This window comes from Salminus brasiliensis, chromosome 23 (assembly GCF_030463535.1).
Source record: "Salminus brasiliensis chromosome 23, fSalBra1.hap2, whole genome shotgun sequence".
NCBI classification, from domain to species: domain Eukaryota; kingdom Metazoa; phylum Chordata; class Actinopteri; order Characiformes; family Bryconidae; genus Salminus; species Salminus brasiliensis.
In genome coordinates, this window is record NC_132900.1 from 25564231 (window position 1) to 25583001 (window position 18771).

At 42.1% G+C, this 18771-nt stretch overlaps 1 protein-coding gene across 1 annotated transcript; it reads right to left on the reverse strand.

The window, feature by feature from the left end:
- Window positions 1–676: 676 nt before the first annotated feature.
- Window positions 677–17822, reverse strand: crispld1b (cysteine-rich secretory protein LCCL domain containing 1b). The gene is made up of 14 exons (XM_072668591.1): window positions 17565–17822; window positions 12946–13064; window positions 11437–11569; window positions 10265–10380; window positions 10028–10128; window positions 9425–9592; window positions 7120–7180; window positions 6738–6804; window positions 5895–6025; window positions 5755–5798; window positions 4524–4596; window positions 4361–4430; window positions 2550–2683; window positions 677–728 (listed from the first exon to the last, which is right to left on the reverse strand). Exons 1-14 carry the CDS (start codon window positions 17820–17822, stop codon window positions 677–679), a joined length of 1527 nt encoding a protein of 508 aa, XP_072524692.1.
- Between the last annotated feature and the right edge of the window lie 949 nt (window positions 17823–18771).

An 18771-nucleotide genomic window follows, 5' to 3' on the forward strand; every position in this document is an offset into this window, starting at 1 on the left:
CTATAAACACAGAAATATATTGCTTTGGACCAGAACGTCTTTTCCGCAGCATATTATGGGGCTTCGTCTGGCTACTTCTGGTCAGGTTTAAAAGTGGACAGGAAAGTACTGCACAGGGTGGATGCACAAGATCTATCTGTGCCTTGCTTTTATTAAGATTTGAGAATGTATTTGCTGGGATGAAATTGGTGACAGTCTAAGTCCATTGTATGTTAGCAACGTTAGCCTAGCATCCACTGTTCCTTACTAAAGAAGCACACAGTAGAAAACCAAAAATGTCTTGGCTAATCGACTGAATCTGGGGTCACTGATCAATCAAGCCCATTCGTTTTTTTTATTTTTGCCAAAAAGCTCCATTAATCCATTAATTAAGAGTTGTTGAGGTAAGTAATTTCTACATATTTGCCCAATAACAGCATAACACAATGGACTGGTGTCCCCAAAGTTTTGACAGGCAGTGCACAAGCTCTCAAAAGTCTTGCAGAGAAAGAACAGCTGAAGTCAGAAACTCGCCGATGTTTCTTGGGGCCAGATGGCGTCAATGTCAATGTTTTTTTTCCCTCCCGTTAAGAAGACTTTTCAGCCGTCAACAAGCCTCAGCGTGAACAAACGCTGCTCTCGCCGGCCGTTCTGCTACGAAGTGCTGCGTTGGAGTGTGTGTCCTTGGCGTGTGGCTTCAGATGACTGCAAACACTCTGAACGCTTTGCCTCCTGTGGGATTCAGCAGGCTAAGGAGGGGAACAAGAAAAGTGTCCAGTTTTCATTTGGCTTTGGCAGCTCAGACAGAGACACATTATTTATGTTTTTTGAGTCAAATAACCAAGCCCCCTCTCACCATACACACACACACACACACACACACACACCACAATCCACTGCCAGGGTGGTCCAGTCTAATCTCTATACGCTTGGGGTTCATCTGCCCATTAAACTAAATAATTGTGTTATTCGGACCAGCTCGTAAAGACAGGGGGATATTAGTTGAATTAGCTCAGCTGATTTAATGCCAACCTCAAACCAGCAGATAGAAGATCTGCTAAGACAACCACACACTATTCCACTCTTCTTTAAAGTGGTTTGGCCAATCGGCAAAATTACGCATCCCTCCACATCACATTAAATGTTGCCTGCTAGCTAATAAGTACTGGAGGAGTTTAATGGACACTGTATAACATGCTGTTATCTATATTAATGCGTCATTTAGCATTAGGATTAGCTTCCATTTATTACCTAGTGTCCAAGTGCTCTCTGGAAATCCTGATTATTATGGCTGTGGTCATATCACCAGGGATAGAAATCGATTCGACAGCTGTGCCACTCAAGAGCCCTAGCATTGAGCTCCTGGTTGTTTGATGTGAATAGTATGTGGTTTGTAATTTGAGACGATTGCACTACGTCCACGTGGTGAAATGTGTCAAGAAGAAGAAGAAACAAATGACAGTGTTTTAGTGACCATGAGGTGAAGTGAAGGTTAAACAAACTGGCCCTCAATTTAGGTGAAGGTCAACTTGTAGGGCTTGTCAAAAAAAAGCTTTATCGTGATTCAGTTCATTGAGTATTAGATGAAGAACAGATATCTACACTGTAGCCTACATTACATCCCTGCTTAAAAATCCAGCTCAACACCAGAGAAGATCTAAGCTGATGCTTGATGGCCAAGGCGGTGGAAAAGTTGGTCATCTAGAAGAGAAGTCATCTAGTAATACTGACTTGCATGGTAAATAACTGCTTCTCAAACTCAACTTGTAAATACCACTCGACTACACTGGCAAAGCGTGCTGGTTTGTGCTGGGGGTTTTTTTTTCAGATCTTTTGGGTTTTCTCCCCAATTTTAGCCACTTACCCAACCCGTACAAATTCTCTCCCTCCTCCCCATCGACACTAGTGAGGACGAGACCAACACACGTCCCCTCCGACACATGCGCAGCCAGCCACACCTCATTTTCTAACTGCCGCCGATGCAACGTCACCAGGCAACTAATGCACCTGGAAGGAGGCGCCGTATATCTGTCTCCGATGCACCGGATAGCAGACGCCAGTGACAGCCAGCACCACACTAGAGTGATGTTGGGGGGAGAGAGCCCTCTACCCACCCTAGAGAAAGCAAGGCCAATTACGCACTCAAGGCTTTGGCTACCAATGGCCTAACAACATTATCGGGACATGAACCAGAGATCCTCTGATCACAGTGAGAGTGCCCATGACCCGTGCAGTTGTTTAATAGCATTGTTTTCTGGACCCAGGTATGCTTTTTTGCGGGTTCGATACATCTGACTGTGATCAGATTAGCATGTTTTAGATGCTTCTGTTATCTATAATAATGGACTAAAGAACATCACATAGCAGTTGTTGTGCATTTTACCCTCAATGCCCTCTGAGCCCTAGCCCACAGCTAAAAAAGCTTCTAACATAAAAGTAAGTACTTGATCAGCTACTTTAGACTGTAAATTGTATTCTTTTAACTCCAGTTCTGTGGGTCTTCTTCACTGAACGTTCCTGAATCAGTTCATTAGCTCATTTTTATTGCCTCCACACTGAGGGACTCTTACCTCTCTGATGTGATTCCATTCTGGTTTGATCCATTATACTGCCGCCTCTTTTCCACTGGCATCACATCCAGGTATCCTCCAGACTCATTCTGGATCACACCGGCATGAATTGCTGCCCGACAGATACTGGACCTCTGATCCAATGGGCAGGAAAGAGAAAATGTTAGGGTACTGTACAGATATGTGCATTTGAAGGTCCAACTGAATTTTGTACTTTCGTTGTGATGTCATTTTGTAGTCGGGGCTATGTTGCGATGCCTATATTTGGCATATTTGGTTTGAGCTGGAATTTCAGTGGCAGAAATGAATGAAATCCCCTCTGTCAGGTTCTGTGGTAGGTTTTTATGTACAGAACCCTATGCGTCCTGTTCTGTGTATATTTTTTTTTATTCTCCTCTACATCACTGGACCCCTCTGAGGTCATTTAAAAGCCGTAATACTAATACTGCTACACTGCACGCTAATATCCATTTGCGGTTAGTCACCCCTCTTTAAGGATGACCACAAAAGCATTAAAAGGGGTGAAAACCAGTGTAGCCTAAGTGCAGGTGCAGGGTTTGTCAAAGCAAGCTAAGAAGGGAAACCTCTGTTCGTGTTTCAGTTCAGTAGGTTTTTAATGAAAAAACAGATATCTGCACTGCAATCTGCACTGTAGCCTACATTACGTCCCTGCTGACAATTCCAGCTCATTTCAGATGATCCAAGCTGGTTCTTGATGGTCAAGGTGGTTGAAACACTGGTTCTCTTACTGCTGGTAAGCAATCTGGTTGAGTATCTTAGCTCTTGATCAGCACAGCATATGATTTTATTTGAGTGTGATTTGAGTGGTTTTAGCTGGCCTAACAGTGTGACCAAGCTTGTTGACCAGTTTGGTGAAGCTGGTCATACTGATGGAATAGCGTGGTAAACAACTGCTTCTTAAACTCAACATGTAAATACCACTCAACTACAAAGGCAAAGCATGCTGGTTTGAGCATTTTAAGAGCATTTTCACACTTCAGGTCTGTTTGCTTTTCTGAGTTAGGTACGTTTGACCATATGTAAAAGCCGATTTCGAGCCCAGGAGTGACCCAGAAGACTGATCTCTAACCTAGGTTCTAGCAAAGTATTTTTATGGAATTCTTCTGTGTGAAAGCAAAATGATGATAATAAGCCCCTCCCCCAAACGATCCAAAAATTCTGCCTGTCCTGGGTCTGGACTTTTGTATACGGGACAAGTGTGAAAATGCCTTATATACTGCAGTTTAATTATGTCAAATTAGTGTGCAATAGCATACATGGAGCAATGTTCTTATTTTTAATTTTAAATAATCTCATAATTCAGAGGGTCCAGTGATGTAGAGAATATTTTTTTTACACAGAACAGAACATAGGATTCTGAACGTAATTATTTACCACATTCTGTCATTGAAAATACAGCTTAGACCCAGATTGGGCCTTTATTCACCTCTAACCCAGCTAACACGCCCATGTAGGTTATGTATGGTTAGCTCAAGGAACCTGAAAATTGTCATCAGGTTCCATGTTGGCCCCACATATGGATGCCCACCAGAGTCAGTGATGGGACCAGAAGGCATCAGATAGGTCCTATCTGGGTTGTACACTGCACATGGGGCCTAGATGGGACACATGAGATTAAGGTAGGCTGTAATAATGGGACTCATTTGGAAAGCCCTACTAAGTATGTATAAACCCTCTCAGAGCCCATGCCCATCTGGAACCCATGTAGCCCACCTTCCACCCATGTGAGCCCCACATGAGCACCTTGGCTGGGAAATGTTGACCTTGTAGAGCATGCAAAGAGGACTTACATCTGCATAGTAACGCATGCCGATCACACGGGCACTGCTGTCATACAGGCAGTTACGAGGACAGAACAATCTAAAAAAAGAAAGAGAGTATTATTTATATGCAAATGTGATATTTAGGAGCCAATGTGAAACAATTTTGCATCTGAAATGATAAATAAATGACCTTGGACAATGCCGGACTGGCTTTTTGAAAGGACAGTACTGAGCCACCGTCATGTCACACCCGATGGCTTTAACTGCACATGAAAAAGAGACAAACTACGATCAGCCTCAGTAACAAAAACAAGTGAAGACAGAAATATTACAGGGACATTCTGGCCTACAACTAGCTAATTCTATTGCATTTGTCATGTTTTAGAATATTCAGTAGCACAGCACTGAATCCCTGAGCCCCATTGGTGTGACAGAATTCACAAACTGATCTCCTTTCTGTGTTTTCATCCATCACTGTTCTCTCACTGCAATACCCAGCATGCACTGTGCAAATACAGGAATAAATAAACCCTGACTGCTGGAGTGGCTACGAATGCTAATGTTCAGCTTTGTTGCTGCCCACCCTCAAGCACCCACACAAAACTATCTTGAGACTTCAAGAAGCCTGATGCATCTTGAAGCTCCTCCCACCACATGAATGTAACATCTCACTCTAGATACAACTGTGGCATCTGTGTCCAATGGGGTGGACAAGCATGTTTACAACAGATAGATGTAGTGACGGCTACATATATTTTCATGGTGGCTGGAAAATTAGCATAGACTCTATATACTATAGAATCTAAATCAAATATACACTATAGGGACAAAAGTATTAGGACACCTGCATATTCATTGTTTCTTCCAAAAACAAGGGTAAAAAAAAGTTTATCTTGCTTTTGTTGGAGTAACTGTCTCTGCTGTCCAGGGAAGAAGGTGTTATACTAGATTTTGAAGTGTTGCAGTGAGGATTTGATTGCATTCAGTGACAAAAGCATTAGTGTGATAAGGCTGTTGGATCACCACCTTACCTCTTCTCCAACTGGAGCACCAGCTCAATACTTGAAGGCTTTACTCCCCTCTAGCCCACACCCAGCATTAAGCATGGTGCCCATAGGTTCACGTTTATATGTACTCCATGGGGTCCTATTCTATCAGTAGTACTTGTCTACAGGGACTAGACAAGCTGTGTGTGTGCATTTGCACATATGTGTCAGCAGTGGGTGCAACGTAAAGTAGTTGAAGGGGTGTCCACAAACTTTTGGCTATGTAGTGTGCACATAGTTCATCATGTATGATGTAATTAATGATGTAATTACACAAAAATTAATTCAAATAGTAAAACAGAACTGCTGTAATAAATCTAGACTCTAGGGTTGGGGCCTTTAGAGGGTTTAGAGGGTTAAGCAGTTTGTACTGACCTGGTACTTTCGATACGGTGAAGGCATTAGCGCTGTGGTTTTTCCTGAGGAGGAAATGGATGAAAAATAAACGTGAGAGAGAGCGGTGCTGCATTCCTGAGAGTTAGCGCGGCCAGCAGCGTGACACAGCTGTAACTTACGCCAGTGTCTGAACTCCGTTTTTGTAGGACGTTGCGAAGCGCGGCCTCCTGCCCACTCTGGAGACGTCCAGCCAGCCTCCATCGTCGTCTATAATTCCAGCATGTAAACCCGCTCCACAAATGCTGGATTGCTGGAAAAACGGAGTGGTGGGTGAGGGGAAAAAACATACACTGACCTTGAGATGTTTTACAGAAGCAGTACACAGTTGATGTAATACAGCCAATACAGTAGAATGGGAAGTATATGTCAAAACATTTTACTGTTTAACTCACACATCTTCTCCCCAATTTGGATCACCAGTTACCCAACCAATACATAGTCTCCCCCTATCACATGCAATTCTCCCAACACTCCCAGCATTGCACATGAGTGACGTGGGGAAAATGCCCCCAGACTCTGGCTGCTGATGGCAGGCAGCATGGCACAGGGCCTAAGATAGTTTTTGTGTTTAAAATCTACTCCTAGTGGAGGGATACATGTAGAGTGTTGTGCGGTAAGATAATCCCTGGCAAAAAACTATTTTTATTTTTACAGATTGCTTTTACCTTCATTAGCATTCCATATGAAACTCAGAAGACACATGTAGTTTCAGTAGTGGGTTTGGATAGTAAAATAAAAGGCTATTTTTGTGTTCCATTCACCATCACTGTCAAGACAGACTGAAATATTACCTGTCAACTGAATGAATTTCTTTACATCTCAGACACAAGTTAAAAAAAAATATTTATACATAAAGCATTTAAAAAAATAGAATTCCCCTTTTAAGGCTCTGTATATGGTAATGCCTCCCTCTCTCCACTCTCCATGGAACCTATACAATAGTGTCCATAGTAATAACCTACCATATCGTAATGTCCCGATCCCATCACTTTTCCATGGCTGTATAAACAACCCGCTGGACATTCATACCTGTTAATAATAATAATAAAACAGTGTTTAGTGCAAAAGACCACATCCATCAGGGATCTAACAATGCACCTGAATATGGAGACTGAACTGCATTAAAATGGCTTAGAATAATATTCAGCAAACTATAAGCAAACATTTATTGGCCTGATATACTGCCTGAATCATAGTGCAGTTTGAGTTTTGAAGATCCACTGAATCATTTAGTAATCTATATAATCAAGCTGAATTGCTGTGAGGTAAGAGGATTACACACCTAATGCCTCTTAGGGTGTGAATGATCCTACAGAGTTAGCACTGATGTATTATAAGGAGTACCTGTTGCAGGGGGTTCCTTTACACTGATCTCGTAGTTTTGTATCACATGAAACTTGCTGTGCTGTAAAACAGAAGGACAATCACATATAAATCAGACAGCAAAAGTAAAGGACTCAGTGTATAGAGGGCTGCAACAGATGACTATTTTGATAGTTGAATAATCTGCTAATTATTGAAATGAATAATTGATTTCGGGGATCTATTTGGGTTATGAATCACTCAGTTACCAAATAACTGTCATGTAGCTATCAGCTTTTAGATTCCATCTTGAGTTCCAGCTTGAACTTCTCAGAGTTCTCCCCTCCTCTCGTACAGTCAGGCATGGTCCGAATAAACGTTTGCATATCGGCCGATACTCGATACCCGATACCAATCCGATACCGTTGTTAAATCAATAAACCATGTACCTCTTAAGGCATCAGGATTGACTTAAACATTACATTACTGACTTTGTAAAAACGAAATCTAACAAATAAACACAGATATAAACCAAAAAAATTGTGCTGGAACCTGGCACCATGTTGTCCGGGCTTAAGACTTTTATTCTAAAATAGGTTCCTTATATGAAAGACGAGCTGTGGCAATGTCAATACCTCAGAGTTCCCACCTTCGTACAAGTTACACAGGTAGAAGAATGCAGTGTTAGGAGACTTGCCCAAGGATTCTTATTGGTGTAGTGTGGTGTGCTTGCCTTGCTGGAGAATTGAACCCTAGGTCTTCCATAGAACCTTCAGAAGACAGAGTTGATATCCACTACTCCACACCAACCACCATACTATACTCACAGGTTTGAGGGCATAGTCTGGACTCCAACACCACAATATCAGTCATATCCAGCTTAAAGCAGCATTATGCAAGAATTGGCATTTTTTTTGCTCCTGGGCTCCCCCTACAGTTACCTTATTATTTTAAGGTAAAGTTGCTTTAATACAGTGAAACAGCAACATAGTATAACTTTATATGAAAAGTCCTGACCAGCCCAGCTGCTGAACTCATCAGCACATCGAGAGGCCACTCAGAGAAGGAAGCCGTTTCTAACCTCCCACATCTCCGCCTCCCACAGGTAAACACACACTGAAAGAAGACAGGATACAAAAGTCTCCAGAATTCTGTCAGAGTTAAGTGACATCACCAAGCAGAGGCTCTACTCCCACGCTTTCTTAAGCACGGATGAAGTCTAACACCTTCTGTATTTCTACAGAATCAGAGCAACAGCAGACTGCACAGAGAAGTGAGGCTGAACCAATAGAGACTGCCAGTGGTGGTGGTGGTGACCAAGGCCTCAATTCACGCATTGCTAATTGTCACTCAACCCCTGGTACTAACCCTTCATTTTCATGGTTTGTTATAAATGTTAATAGACCTTGCGTCACACAAAATGTGTAATAGGTAAGGTAGTGTTGCTATCATTGCTACTCCAGACTCAGCATGCTGCTAACAGCACTATGTACCTTTGGTGAAGCGGGCAGGAAAATGCACAGCTGTGAATCATATTTATCTGTGATATAACTCTACTGCCTCAGTCCACAAGCTTCTTTCACTTCAGATGCCGGTTCTGTATTTCTCAGCTTGTAAAAAGCTAATTTATTCTCCCTGTACATCCTAAATGAATATGTCCGTTTCAAATTTGACCATCACTGTCCACATACTTCTATGGGCAGTTCAGAGTCAAAAGTTTCTGACAACAACAAACATGGAGGAAGCTGTGGTGTACTGACTACAAAGGTATAAACAGCTGTAAACTATGTAAAAATACCAGAATTTCCGTCCCGTCTGTATTTGAAAGCTTGTGGACAAATACGGACAAAATTAAGGCAGAGTATGAGTGATGGATCAAAACTCAACATCTACTTCTCGACTGTAGGGGGAGCACAGGAGCAAGAAATGCTGCTTTACGCCATATTTTTAGATACAAAGTTCTGATGGTGCTTCCCAGCACGCTGCTGTCTTTTTACTCCCACAGTATTTTGACATGTGATCTCAGTAACAGCCAGTCCATATCGACATGTTAATGAGCTCATGCATGTTAATCAAGAGTGCTGTTTTGGTGCAAAAATAAGATGAAAGTCAAGCTAACACCAAATCAGAGATTTGGATTGTAATAAAACAAGTCAAAGGGACCTTAGAAGTATGGTTTGGTAACATACAGCAGCAAATGCATATACACCCCTAATCAGGTGCTGAGTGTTAGTCATGAATAAACATTAGCTAATTAACATGTGGTTTTGGATGGGCTTTTACTGAGGACAAACATAAAAATCAAAGCCACTGAAAGAAAAAAGAGTGGTCAGAACTGTCCGCTTACACATTTGCTCAGTGCTGATGACATCATTGCTGTCCAGGCCTTGACTGGAGGGCGGAGTTGGGGAAGGCTCTGCAGGGTGGGACGCCTGACTGCGGACAGGCTCTCGCTCCGGCTCTATGTAGTTGCTCTCTTCCGGCTCTGGATCATAATACCTTTGACTGCCATCGTCTGAAAAGCACACAGTCAACATCTGTCTCCAAACATTAAACACAGCCTGTCGAAGGTTTGGGTTCACCTTGTCTCTAGTTGGAATGAGAATTTGTTGCACTTTTTATTCAAGAAAAAATTGCTAAGTGATAATAAAGCTAATTCTTTTGGTCTATTTTTAGCTTTAACACTCATACCTCAATATTCACCAATGTGTCTGAGAGGCGGTTCCTAACCGTAACAGGCAGGCAGAGGATCCTCTCAGCTGCCATTCACAGCACTTAGTCTAAAATAACCGATTTTAGCAATGTTTATGTGCTGCATAACACTTCTGTCTTGTGGAAAATGACATTATCAATAATATTAACCCTTCTAAATGTCTCCAAACGTTTGATACGTAAGTATGGGCTTCATTGCTGACCCACTTCTGCAGTACAGTGGACCCTGCTGTGTTACCTTTGTAGCAGAGGTTGTCCCTACAGCCGCCTCCATAGCTAGCCGGACAGGCGGAGCATGGGCGTCCATGTTTGTAGGGGGCATGACCCCACCAGTTCCCCCTGCAGAGGAAACAGAGGTTTAAGTCAATTCTGAAGAGCTACAGCAAGTAAACATCATTAATTAAACAAATCTAATTAATGCAGACGTACAGTCAGATGTGGTCAGAGAATCCTAAGAGAACAAAAGGTCACTTACGGTGGAGAGTAATTGCACACCAGATAGACGGCTTTGGCCCAGATCATGCCCCAGACGTTCATGTTATAACAGATGTTGATGGCACAACCGATTTTATTGCTGGTGGCCCAAACAAGCTGCAATCAAACAGCAAGACAGAAAAACTTGCCTTTTTAAAAGCTTTGAAGCAACATACCTTAAAACAGCAGCTTCAGATTAAGGTGCGAAAAGTGTTCACATTCATTACTTTAAACTATAGTTTAAAAAGACTTCTATTGAAGTTAAAGTATCAACTTAAGCTTTTTGCTCAAGTAAAAGTGTAAAAGTACTGGTTTCAGAACTATTTAAAGTATAAGTAAAAGTAATGTAAGGAAAACAACCCCACCATCTAAAAGCCATAATGACTGTAATGTAATGTTATAGTAAAATGTTAATGTTAAAAAAGGTTGAGATGCACTAGGCTGCCTGTTCCGGCTACATATCTGCCCATTGAAAATGAATGCTTTTTATTAATATCAGATATATTAAAGGAGTTTCCGGAATGGCGCGATTTATCTAGATAGTTTTTTTTGTTTGTTTTTGTTGTTGTTTTTAACAATGACAAGCTGGAATGAAAACAAACCAAAATGAAATAGGAGTAACGAGGCTATTTTTAAAATGTAAAGAGTAGAAAGTACAGATAATTGTGTGAAAATGTAAGGAGTAGAAGTAAAAAGTCTGCTGAAAAAGAATTACTCCAGTACAGATAGCCAAAATTTCTACTTAAGTAAGGTATTGAAGTATTTGTACTTTGTTACTTGACACCTCTGAATATGGCAAACAGTGTTTCAGCCATTGCCAATCTGGGTTTGAAACACTGCTACTGCGCTATGGAACTTTGGCGGAGCAGCACAAGACCTCTCACCAGTGTAAAATCCTGTAATATTACATGACTCCATATCTCCCAGTTTGTCAACAAATGCATATGTATAGCTGTGCATGAGGGGAGGCTCAAAGCACAATGTATTTACGTCTGTGGCATTAAAAAGTGAATTACACTCCACAGCTGTAGGGGGAGTCCAGGAGCCAGAAATACCAGTTCTTGCATAATGCTGGCTTAACACACAATGAACGACAATTCAAAGACACCCCTTGTGGCACCTTTAGTTTTAGGTGTGTACCATTGTTTATGGTGAATCCAGCAGCTTTTCTACCTGTGTGTAGTGGGTGCAGACGGGTCCAGAGCACCTGTAGGGACAGTACGGGTCACACTCCTGTGGATACGGGTAGCTGAAATACTGAACCTCGTCATACCACGCTTGCACGTGGAAGGTCGGAGGCCTGTCTCTGAAAAACATGAAGTATAAAGATAAAGATTGGTCACCACGCTGACCATAGGAAAGACAACTGAGTCATCTGGACACCTGATATCTTCACTAATGTGCTGCCTATGCTGCAGTAAAGTTCTTCCGTCATATTTCTCAGTTTTGTTTACTTTTATTTGCTTTAATGGAATATTTTCCAAGTTGATTTTGTGCAAACTGTAAAAATATCAATACTACAGCTGCATTTTACTCTGCTCTGTGCTTACTCTGTTTTATTGGACTGAATGGAAATGTGTGGCATAATTAAATCGGCTTCATGCAACTCTATGTTTTTACTGTAGGGCTACTGCTGTGATTAAAGCACTAATCTGCCCAGAAATGCTGATGTTTGTGATGTTGTCAGAAATTGGCCTGAAAGTATGTGAACAGCACACATAGCTGGAAGCTGAATAAATGAATCACTTCTCAAAGTGAATCATTAATTAAACGTGTGTGAAAGTACTAGTTCACCCAAGGATGATGCTGATGAATGAAAAGCCAGGCAGGATCAGTTTCCAAGTCTGACCAATGTAATGTTGTGGCCAATTCCAACAACAATTTTGTAATGTTGTGTCAAAATGCATATATAGTCAAATAATAATTAATGGAATGCCCTGCTGCAAAAAAAAAAAACCAGTTTATGCTGGCAGTCTGATGCTGGTGGACCAGCATACCAGCATACATCAACACCTAGTATTTCTAGTTTTGCTATTTTTCACTTGCAGTTGTTCTTTACATTGTGTCAAAATATAATAACTAATGGACAAATAGGAATGCTCTGAAAATATGAGGGGACCAACTGAAATGCTACAAAATGAATGAATGAATGATGAATGGACCAATAGAAATGCTTCCAAATGACTTGGGTGTTCCTTTTCTTTTTCTCCTTGTTTTGTACAGTTGCCAGTTTAAAGTTTTTTGTATGTTAATAGCATGTTTATTCTGGTGCAGATATAATTTTATATGTGCATTTTAAATTGAAGCTTTTTACTTAAAAAACACTTGTTGCATTGGGGGCAGAGATTTGGGTTTCTATTATTATTATTATTATTATTATTATTATTTTCATTTGTTTGTTTTTGATTTTGTAAGGTTTTACCACATTCTTGGCACTTTCCTGATGATATTTGCACAGCAGGTCATCAATATCGGCTGCACTAAACATGCTAGCATTGCTGACTATTAATACCCTACAAGTTAGTACCTACAATTTGGCAATGGCAATTGTTGGAACTGCTTACCAGAACAGCTAACTACAGAAATAGTAACTATTCGCTTCCTTTCACTTCGGTGAGAAATGAGGCGTGACAGAAGTGCATGTGTGGTGTATTAGCCCTTTGGCTAATTCTTTGCCCTCACCTGCCCCAGTGTGCCCCCAGGTTCTGGCCGATCTGTGTTAGCAGGTGTGGGGGTCCGTGCTCCCACAAGCAGGTGTGAGCCCAATGCTCCGCGCTGCGTTCCAGTTCTGTGTCCCACACCTGAGACAACACACACACAAATTCAGACACACAGTCAACTAACACTTAAGAAATGTAAGTAATGACATAGTAATTAAGAAATAATTAAGTTGTGAAAAGATTTAATTACTGAAATACACTATGTGGACAAAAATATCCGGACACCCTCTCATTCTCTGTTTCTTCTGAAATCAAGAAATGTAAATGAAAAGTAATCAATCATTCTGGAGAACACCGTTCCACTGCTCCACAGCTCAGTGATGGGGGGCTTTATACTCCTCTAGCCCACACCTGGCATTAGACAACATGGTGCTCCAGAGAGCTTTATTCTATTGACAATATTTCTCTACAGACACTAGACAAGCTGTGTGTGTGTGTGCATTTGCACATCTGTGTCAGCAATGGGTGCAACTTAAATTAGCTGAATGCATGGGTATGAAATGGAAACTGAATGTATAGCAAAGACAATAATCACTCCAGACTTCTGTGAGTGGAGTGTAATTACACAGTTTTCAGCGAAGGTTGTAATTTACCCCCAGGAATTTCTCTGTCGGTCATTATCAAAGGTCAAAAGCACAACATATACACCAGAGTTACTCACTTGGTTCAGCAGGTCAACCTTAAATCACATTCTGTATGTGGTACACCATGACACATGCCAGCCAAAGAGGCCCCCTTCAAAATAATAGCTTTCAACATTTTTGCAGAATTGTTGCAATTGAGCCTGGTTCTGCCCTCTGTACGTCAGGTCACGGATGTTTGGCCACTGCAGCTCTCTGATAGAGATCTAAACGTGGGTTAGCGGCAGTTTGAAAACCATAATGTGTTTTTGCGTCAACGGCTCTGGACAAAGAATTTGGCTATACCTGAGCATACCCTCCTACGCTTACTGCAGATCAGGGCTAATTTAAAATATACTGATATACACTTAAAAATACTGATATACACTTATGACATACCACACTTCCCCCCTAAGCTGCTAATTCCTTCCAGGTGTGAACAGTAACACCATTCCTCAAATCCCAAGACGTTTTCCAGTAAATTAATTTACGCTGATATAAAACAAAGGAAAATGTCAACAGAGGCAATGGAAACACAGGCTTCAGGATGGCTGCTTTACAACATGCCAACATATTTTAGCCCGCATTTATAGACAACAGTGAGTCATACAGCATCATAAACTCCATGAGCAGGTCTTACTGAACACCTCGACACGGTTTGAGGAAAGTGTGTGATGAGTTAGGTGTACAGTTAGCACCATGCTGATTAGGGCACTAGCTGCCACTGCTTTTTAGCCATATTAGCCTTGGAGCTCCAGTGTAAAACTAAAGATTCGAACTTCATACAGCAAATCTGACTTGGCTAAATAGAAATAGTAATGTGCAGGTGTGATAGCGTAGCTTAGCATGTAGCATCAAGCATCATGCAGGAAAAAAGGGTTGTTTACCACCAGGCAGGATAGAGCCTATTTGAAAAAAGGCCCACAGACAAAATCCTAATAATATTGGCATGACTACAAAGTTCTATTTTTTGAACTGTTCATGTGATTAATATTCATTAAGGAAATTATTTACTGAATATTGGAATAAGATATTTTAAAAACGATGGCCTATGTCACTCAAGGCATAGCATACACTGTAGCACACAGCCTAGAGCAGATTACTGCTGTCCACGTTCTGGGCCCAGAGACAGTACAGGGCTCCTTCAGCTTTTCTCTTTTAAGACTCTCTTTCTGACACTGTTTACTTGACTTAACGCCTCATTAGCAGTTATGTTAGCCCTCTGGGTGCAGTCCAGCTGACATATGAATCCTGCCCAGCTTACTGCTCAGAGCAATTACCCCACAGTCCGGAGACGGCTGGAGGGCTATTGTCCCCTCCTCCTCTTTTGGAGGGCCCACACACACACACATATACACACATACACCCTCATGCCATTAGCCTCAGCATGGGGTTCCAGAGATCGACAGATTAAACACAGAACAGTTATTAGACCCAGCAGACCACAGATGGTCTCTGCTTAAAAAGAGACTAAAACCACTGCTCTGAGGAGTTTTTAAAAGCCATTTGTCTACAGCAGATTGGGACGGTATCCGGTGAGACTACAGCAAAGCAGACAGCTCTGCTCTTGACTTCTGTGGCCATGCTGTCAGGTGTGTGCAGTGGTTTGTGGTTTGGGGTTTCAGAGGTAGTGTACTGACCTTGAATAATAAGGACAATTCAATAAAACACCATTGGAAACACTAAACTTTAGAAAAAGCCACTTTAACCACATTGGCCCCTTTATTAGGAACATGTACCTTATACTTCCACTCACTGGTCATTTTATTAGAAACACCTCCCATGTATGTCCACTCACTGGCTACTTTATTAGAAACTCCAACCTTGTACCTCCACTCACTAGTCACTTTATTAGAAACACCTACCATGTATGTCAACTCACTGGCCACTTTATTAGAAACACCTACCATGTATGTCCACTCACTGGCTGCTTTATTAGAAACACCTACCATGTATGTCCACTCACTGGCCGCTTTATTAGAAACACCTACCATGTATGTCCACTCACTGGCTGCTTTATTAGAAACACCTACCATGTATGTCCACTCACTGGCCGCTTTATTAGAAACGCCTACCATGTATGTTCACTTACTTGCCACTTAATTAGAAACACCTACCATGCATGTCCACTCTCTGGCCACTTTATTAAAAACACCTCCCTGGTATTTCCACTCACTGTCCACTTTATTGGAAACACATACCTTAGGTAATTGGGCTTTTGAGGAAATAATCAAAGTACTTGAAAAGTGTAGGATACAGGCCTTTTAAATCGTGCACTGGCCAACTTAGCCTTCTGGGGATTCAGTTTGAATCTGTCTGCTTTAATTGCTGAGAACATGGCAATTAAACATTTGATCTGACTCCAAAACCCCGGAAAACACTCCAGCTCTGAAGCCGCAGCATTAGAGATACTGTTACTCTAAGAAATTACAGCTCAGCTGGAAAAGCCCCACTACGCCTGACTGCACTGTGGGAACCAGCAGCAGCAGCAGCCTCTGCGCTTCACCTCCTCGCTGCATTTCTTTAAAATACCATCATAGCATGTAAACTCTTGACCTCTTGTTTCAAGAGCCAGTGTCCATCTCCAGCGTCGCCAGCCCGCTGCATTGGGACGTGATTGAAGAGTGTAAAGACGGGTTCTAAGAACTAGTGTGTGAAATTTGGTGAAGCCCCAGCGCTTCATAAGAGGTGAAGAGAAATCTCTGGCCGAGGGCCAGCAGCAGCAGTAGCAGCAGGTCGGTGGAGACTGTGGGGGCGTGAGCGTGTAGCTGTGTATGTGTGTGTCTCCAGCCTTCCAGCTGGCCTAAACTGTTTGCAGTAGACCACAAACTTGTCTGATACTTTTTTTTTTTTGCACCTCTGCTGTCCCGGTGTGAAACCTCTGTGCTGATTTGGACAGGTGTAGGCCGCATGCATGCACTGAGGAGAGATTTATTGAGCACTAACAATGCAGCCTTTGACTCCCACAGCTGGCTCAAACTGTTGACCTGTAAGCTCGAATTCGTCTGATAGATGTTGAGGCCCTTGTTTTTAAAGAGACGGTGACAAAAGTGGGAGTAAGAAATCCACAGGCCCAAATGCTCACCGCCAATAATCACCTGACAGTCACCTTCCAATAGGGCATTAACCCCTTCATACCCTACAAAAAGGCCTAGTGATGGAGGGACGTGCAATGGATTGACAAACTAGAGTACGGAGGTGTAAACAAAAGGCAATGTGAGGAATCATCATGATACTGGCGATTCATATTATGAATAGGAGAGCCTGCCCGATGCCACTTCCAATTTCCTTTTCCTTTACCAGTATGGGATATTCGTCCTAAGCAGACGCATGGCCTGCTTTTATGTCCGGCACTTCATTTAAAGAGGAAGTCCACTCATTATTCAAAATATATTCAGAGCTTAGAGGTAAAGATGTAAACAAAGTCATTCAGAAGGGTTTGGCATGAAATGCTTCATTGTGGAAAAACTAACTACTAACTCAAATGACATTACATTAGTGGTAAATGGAACCAGGCATCGATGAACCATGCCTACAACAAAACTATAGCCACTTAATTTACTATCCAAACCCACCAGTAAACTTAAATGTGTCCTCTGAGATTTATATGAAATGTTGATGATGGTAAAATAGTGGTAAATAAATCTAAATACATCAAGTTTTCTTTTGGGACTATTTTGTGGTACAATGCCCTGCATGTATCCATCTACCACAAATATACTTTACTTCAAGAATAAGTGTTTTAAACCGAAACTTCTATGCAAAACCATGGTAAATGACTGTCAGAGCCATCAGACACTGTATTTAGAACCATTTGGTGTGATATAACTTCCGGCAAAATTAATTACATTTGTACTTTTTAACAATTGAATTATTTGTCATCTCCACATCCATCCATTAAGACATACCATCTGTAATTATAGCAACAAGTTGCCACAAAGTGGCTGAAAGGTTTTCTCACCATGTACTCCATGTTGGAGGCGGGGGGATACACCTGCCCCCTCAGCTTGTTGTGCAGGTCGAGGATCAGCTGCATGTCGCTGGCTGAAATTGCCCTCCGGCCCCTAGGTCTCGCCTCCCACCACGACTCCTCCTTCTCCAGGTACCTCTGCAACATGGCCTCCACCTGCGTGCTGTTGGGGATCACCATGGCAACCGTAGCCCGAGCAGACAGCAGCAGTAGAGCGCGGTACAGCCAGGGCAGGGGTGGACGCTTCATGGCCAGCAAACTTCCACAACACAGTCCACAGTCTTGGATTAGCCTGCAAAGAATACAGAAAGCTCAATGAAGAGCATCCGTATGAGCTGGGATCGTATCATATAATAAAGACTTGCTTTGTGGGTTTAGGCGTGTGAAGCCTCTCACGGGGTTCTGGCCTCATGCAATTGAGTTCTTGAGGTTAGATGCAGCTGGGTTTAGGTCTTGTGCAACTGGGTCCAACGAAAGCCAATAAACTGCTCTGCAATGACTGTAAAGTGTGTTTCAAATTCCGATTGTAAGTCTCTATGCACTTTGAGTTTGATCCAAACTGGTCTCAAACAAATCTGTTCTGGGCTCATGGTTCTGGGTGCAGCTATGTTCTGGTGTCCTGCAGCTGACTTCCAGTCCCATGCAGTTGGGTTTTGGTCTAAATTCGTCTTATACAAATGGATTCTGGTCTCATGCAGCTGGGGTTTGGTGTCATGCAACTGGATTTTAGTCTAAATTGGTCTTAAGCAAATGGGCTTTAATTCACACAGCTGGATTCTGGGTTCATGCAGTTGGGTTTTGGTCTAAACCGGTCTTACACAAATGGGTTCTGGTCTCATGCAGCTGGGATTTGGTGTCATGCAGCTGGGTTTTGGTCTATGTTGGTCTTATATAAATGGGTTCAGATTCATGCAGATGGGTTCTGGTCTCAAGCAGCTGGGTTCTGATCTCATGCACTTGGGATTTGGTCTAAACAGGTCTCATGTGAGTGGGTTCTGATCTCATGCACTTGGGATTTGGTCTAAACTGGTCTCATGCGAATGGGTTCTTGTCTCATGCTCTTTGGTTTTGGTCTAAACTGGTCTTATGCGAATGGGTTCTTGTCTCATGCAATTGGGATTTGGTCTAAACCGGTCTCATGTGAGTGGGTTCTGATCTAATGCACTTGGGATTTGGTCTAAACTGGTCTCATGCGAAT

Excerpts from the sequence above, each read along its gene's own strand:
- crispld1b (XM_072668591.1), bottom strand. The coding sequence starts at position 17,822 with ATGAAGCGTCCACCCCTGCCCTGGCTGTACCGCGCTCTACTGCTGCTG. Across the intron at positions 10,129-10,264 it reads GTGTGCAATTACTCTCCACC|GGGGAACTGGTGGGGTCATG; the intron begins GTAAGTGACCTT and ends TTTCCTCTGCAG. Across the intron at positions 6,026-6,737 it reads GATCGGGACATTACGATATG|CAATCCAGCATTTGTGGAGC; the intron begins GTAGGTTATTAC and ends CCGTTTTTCCAG.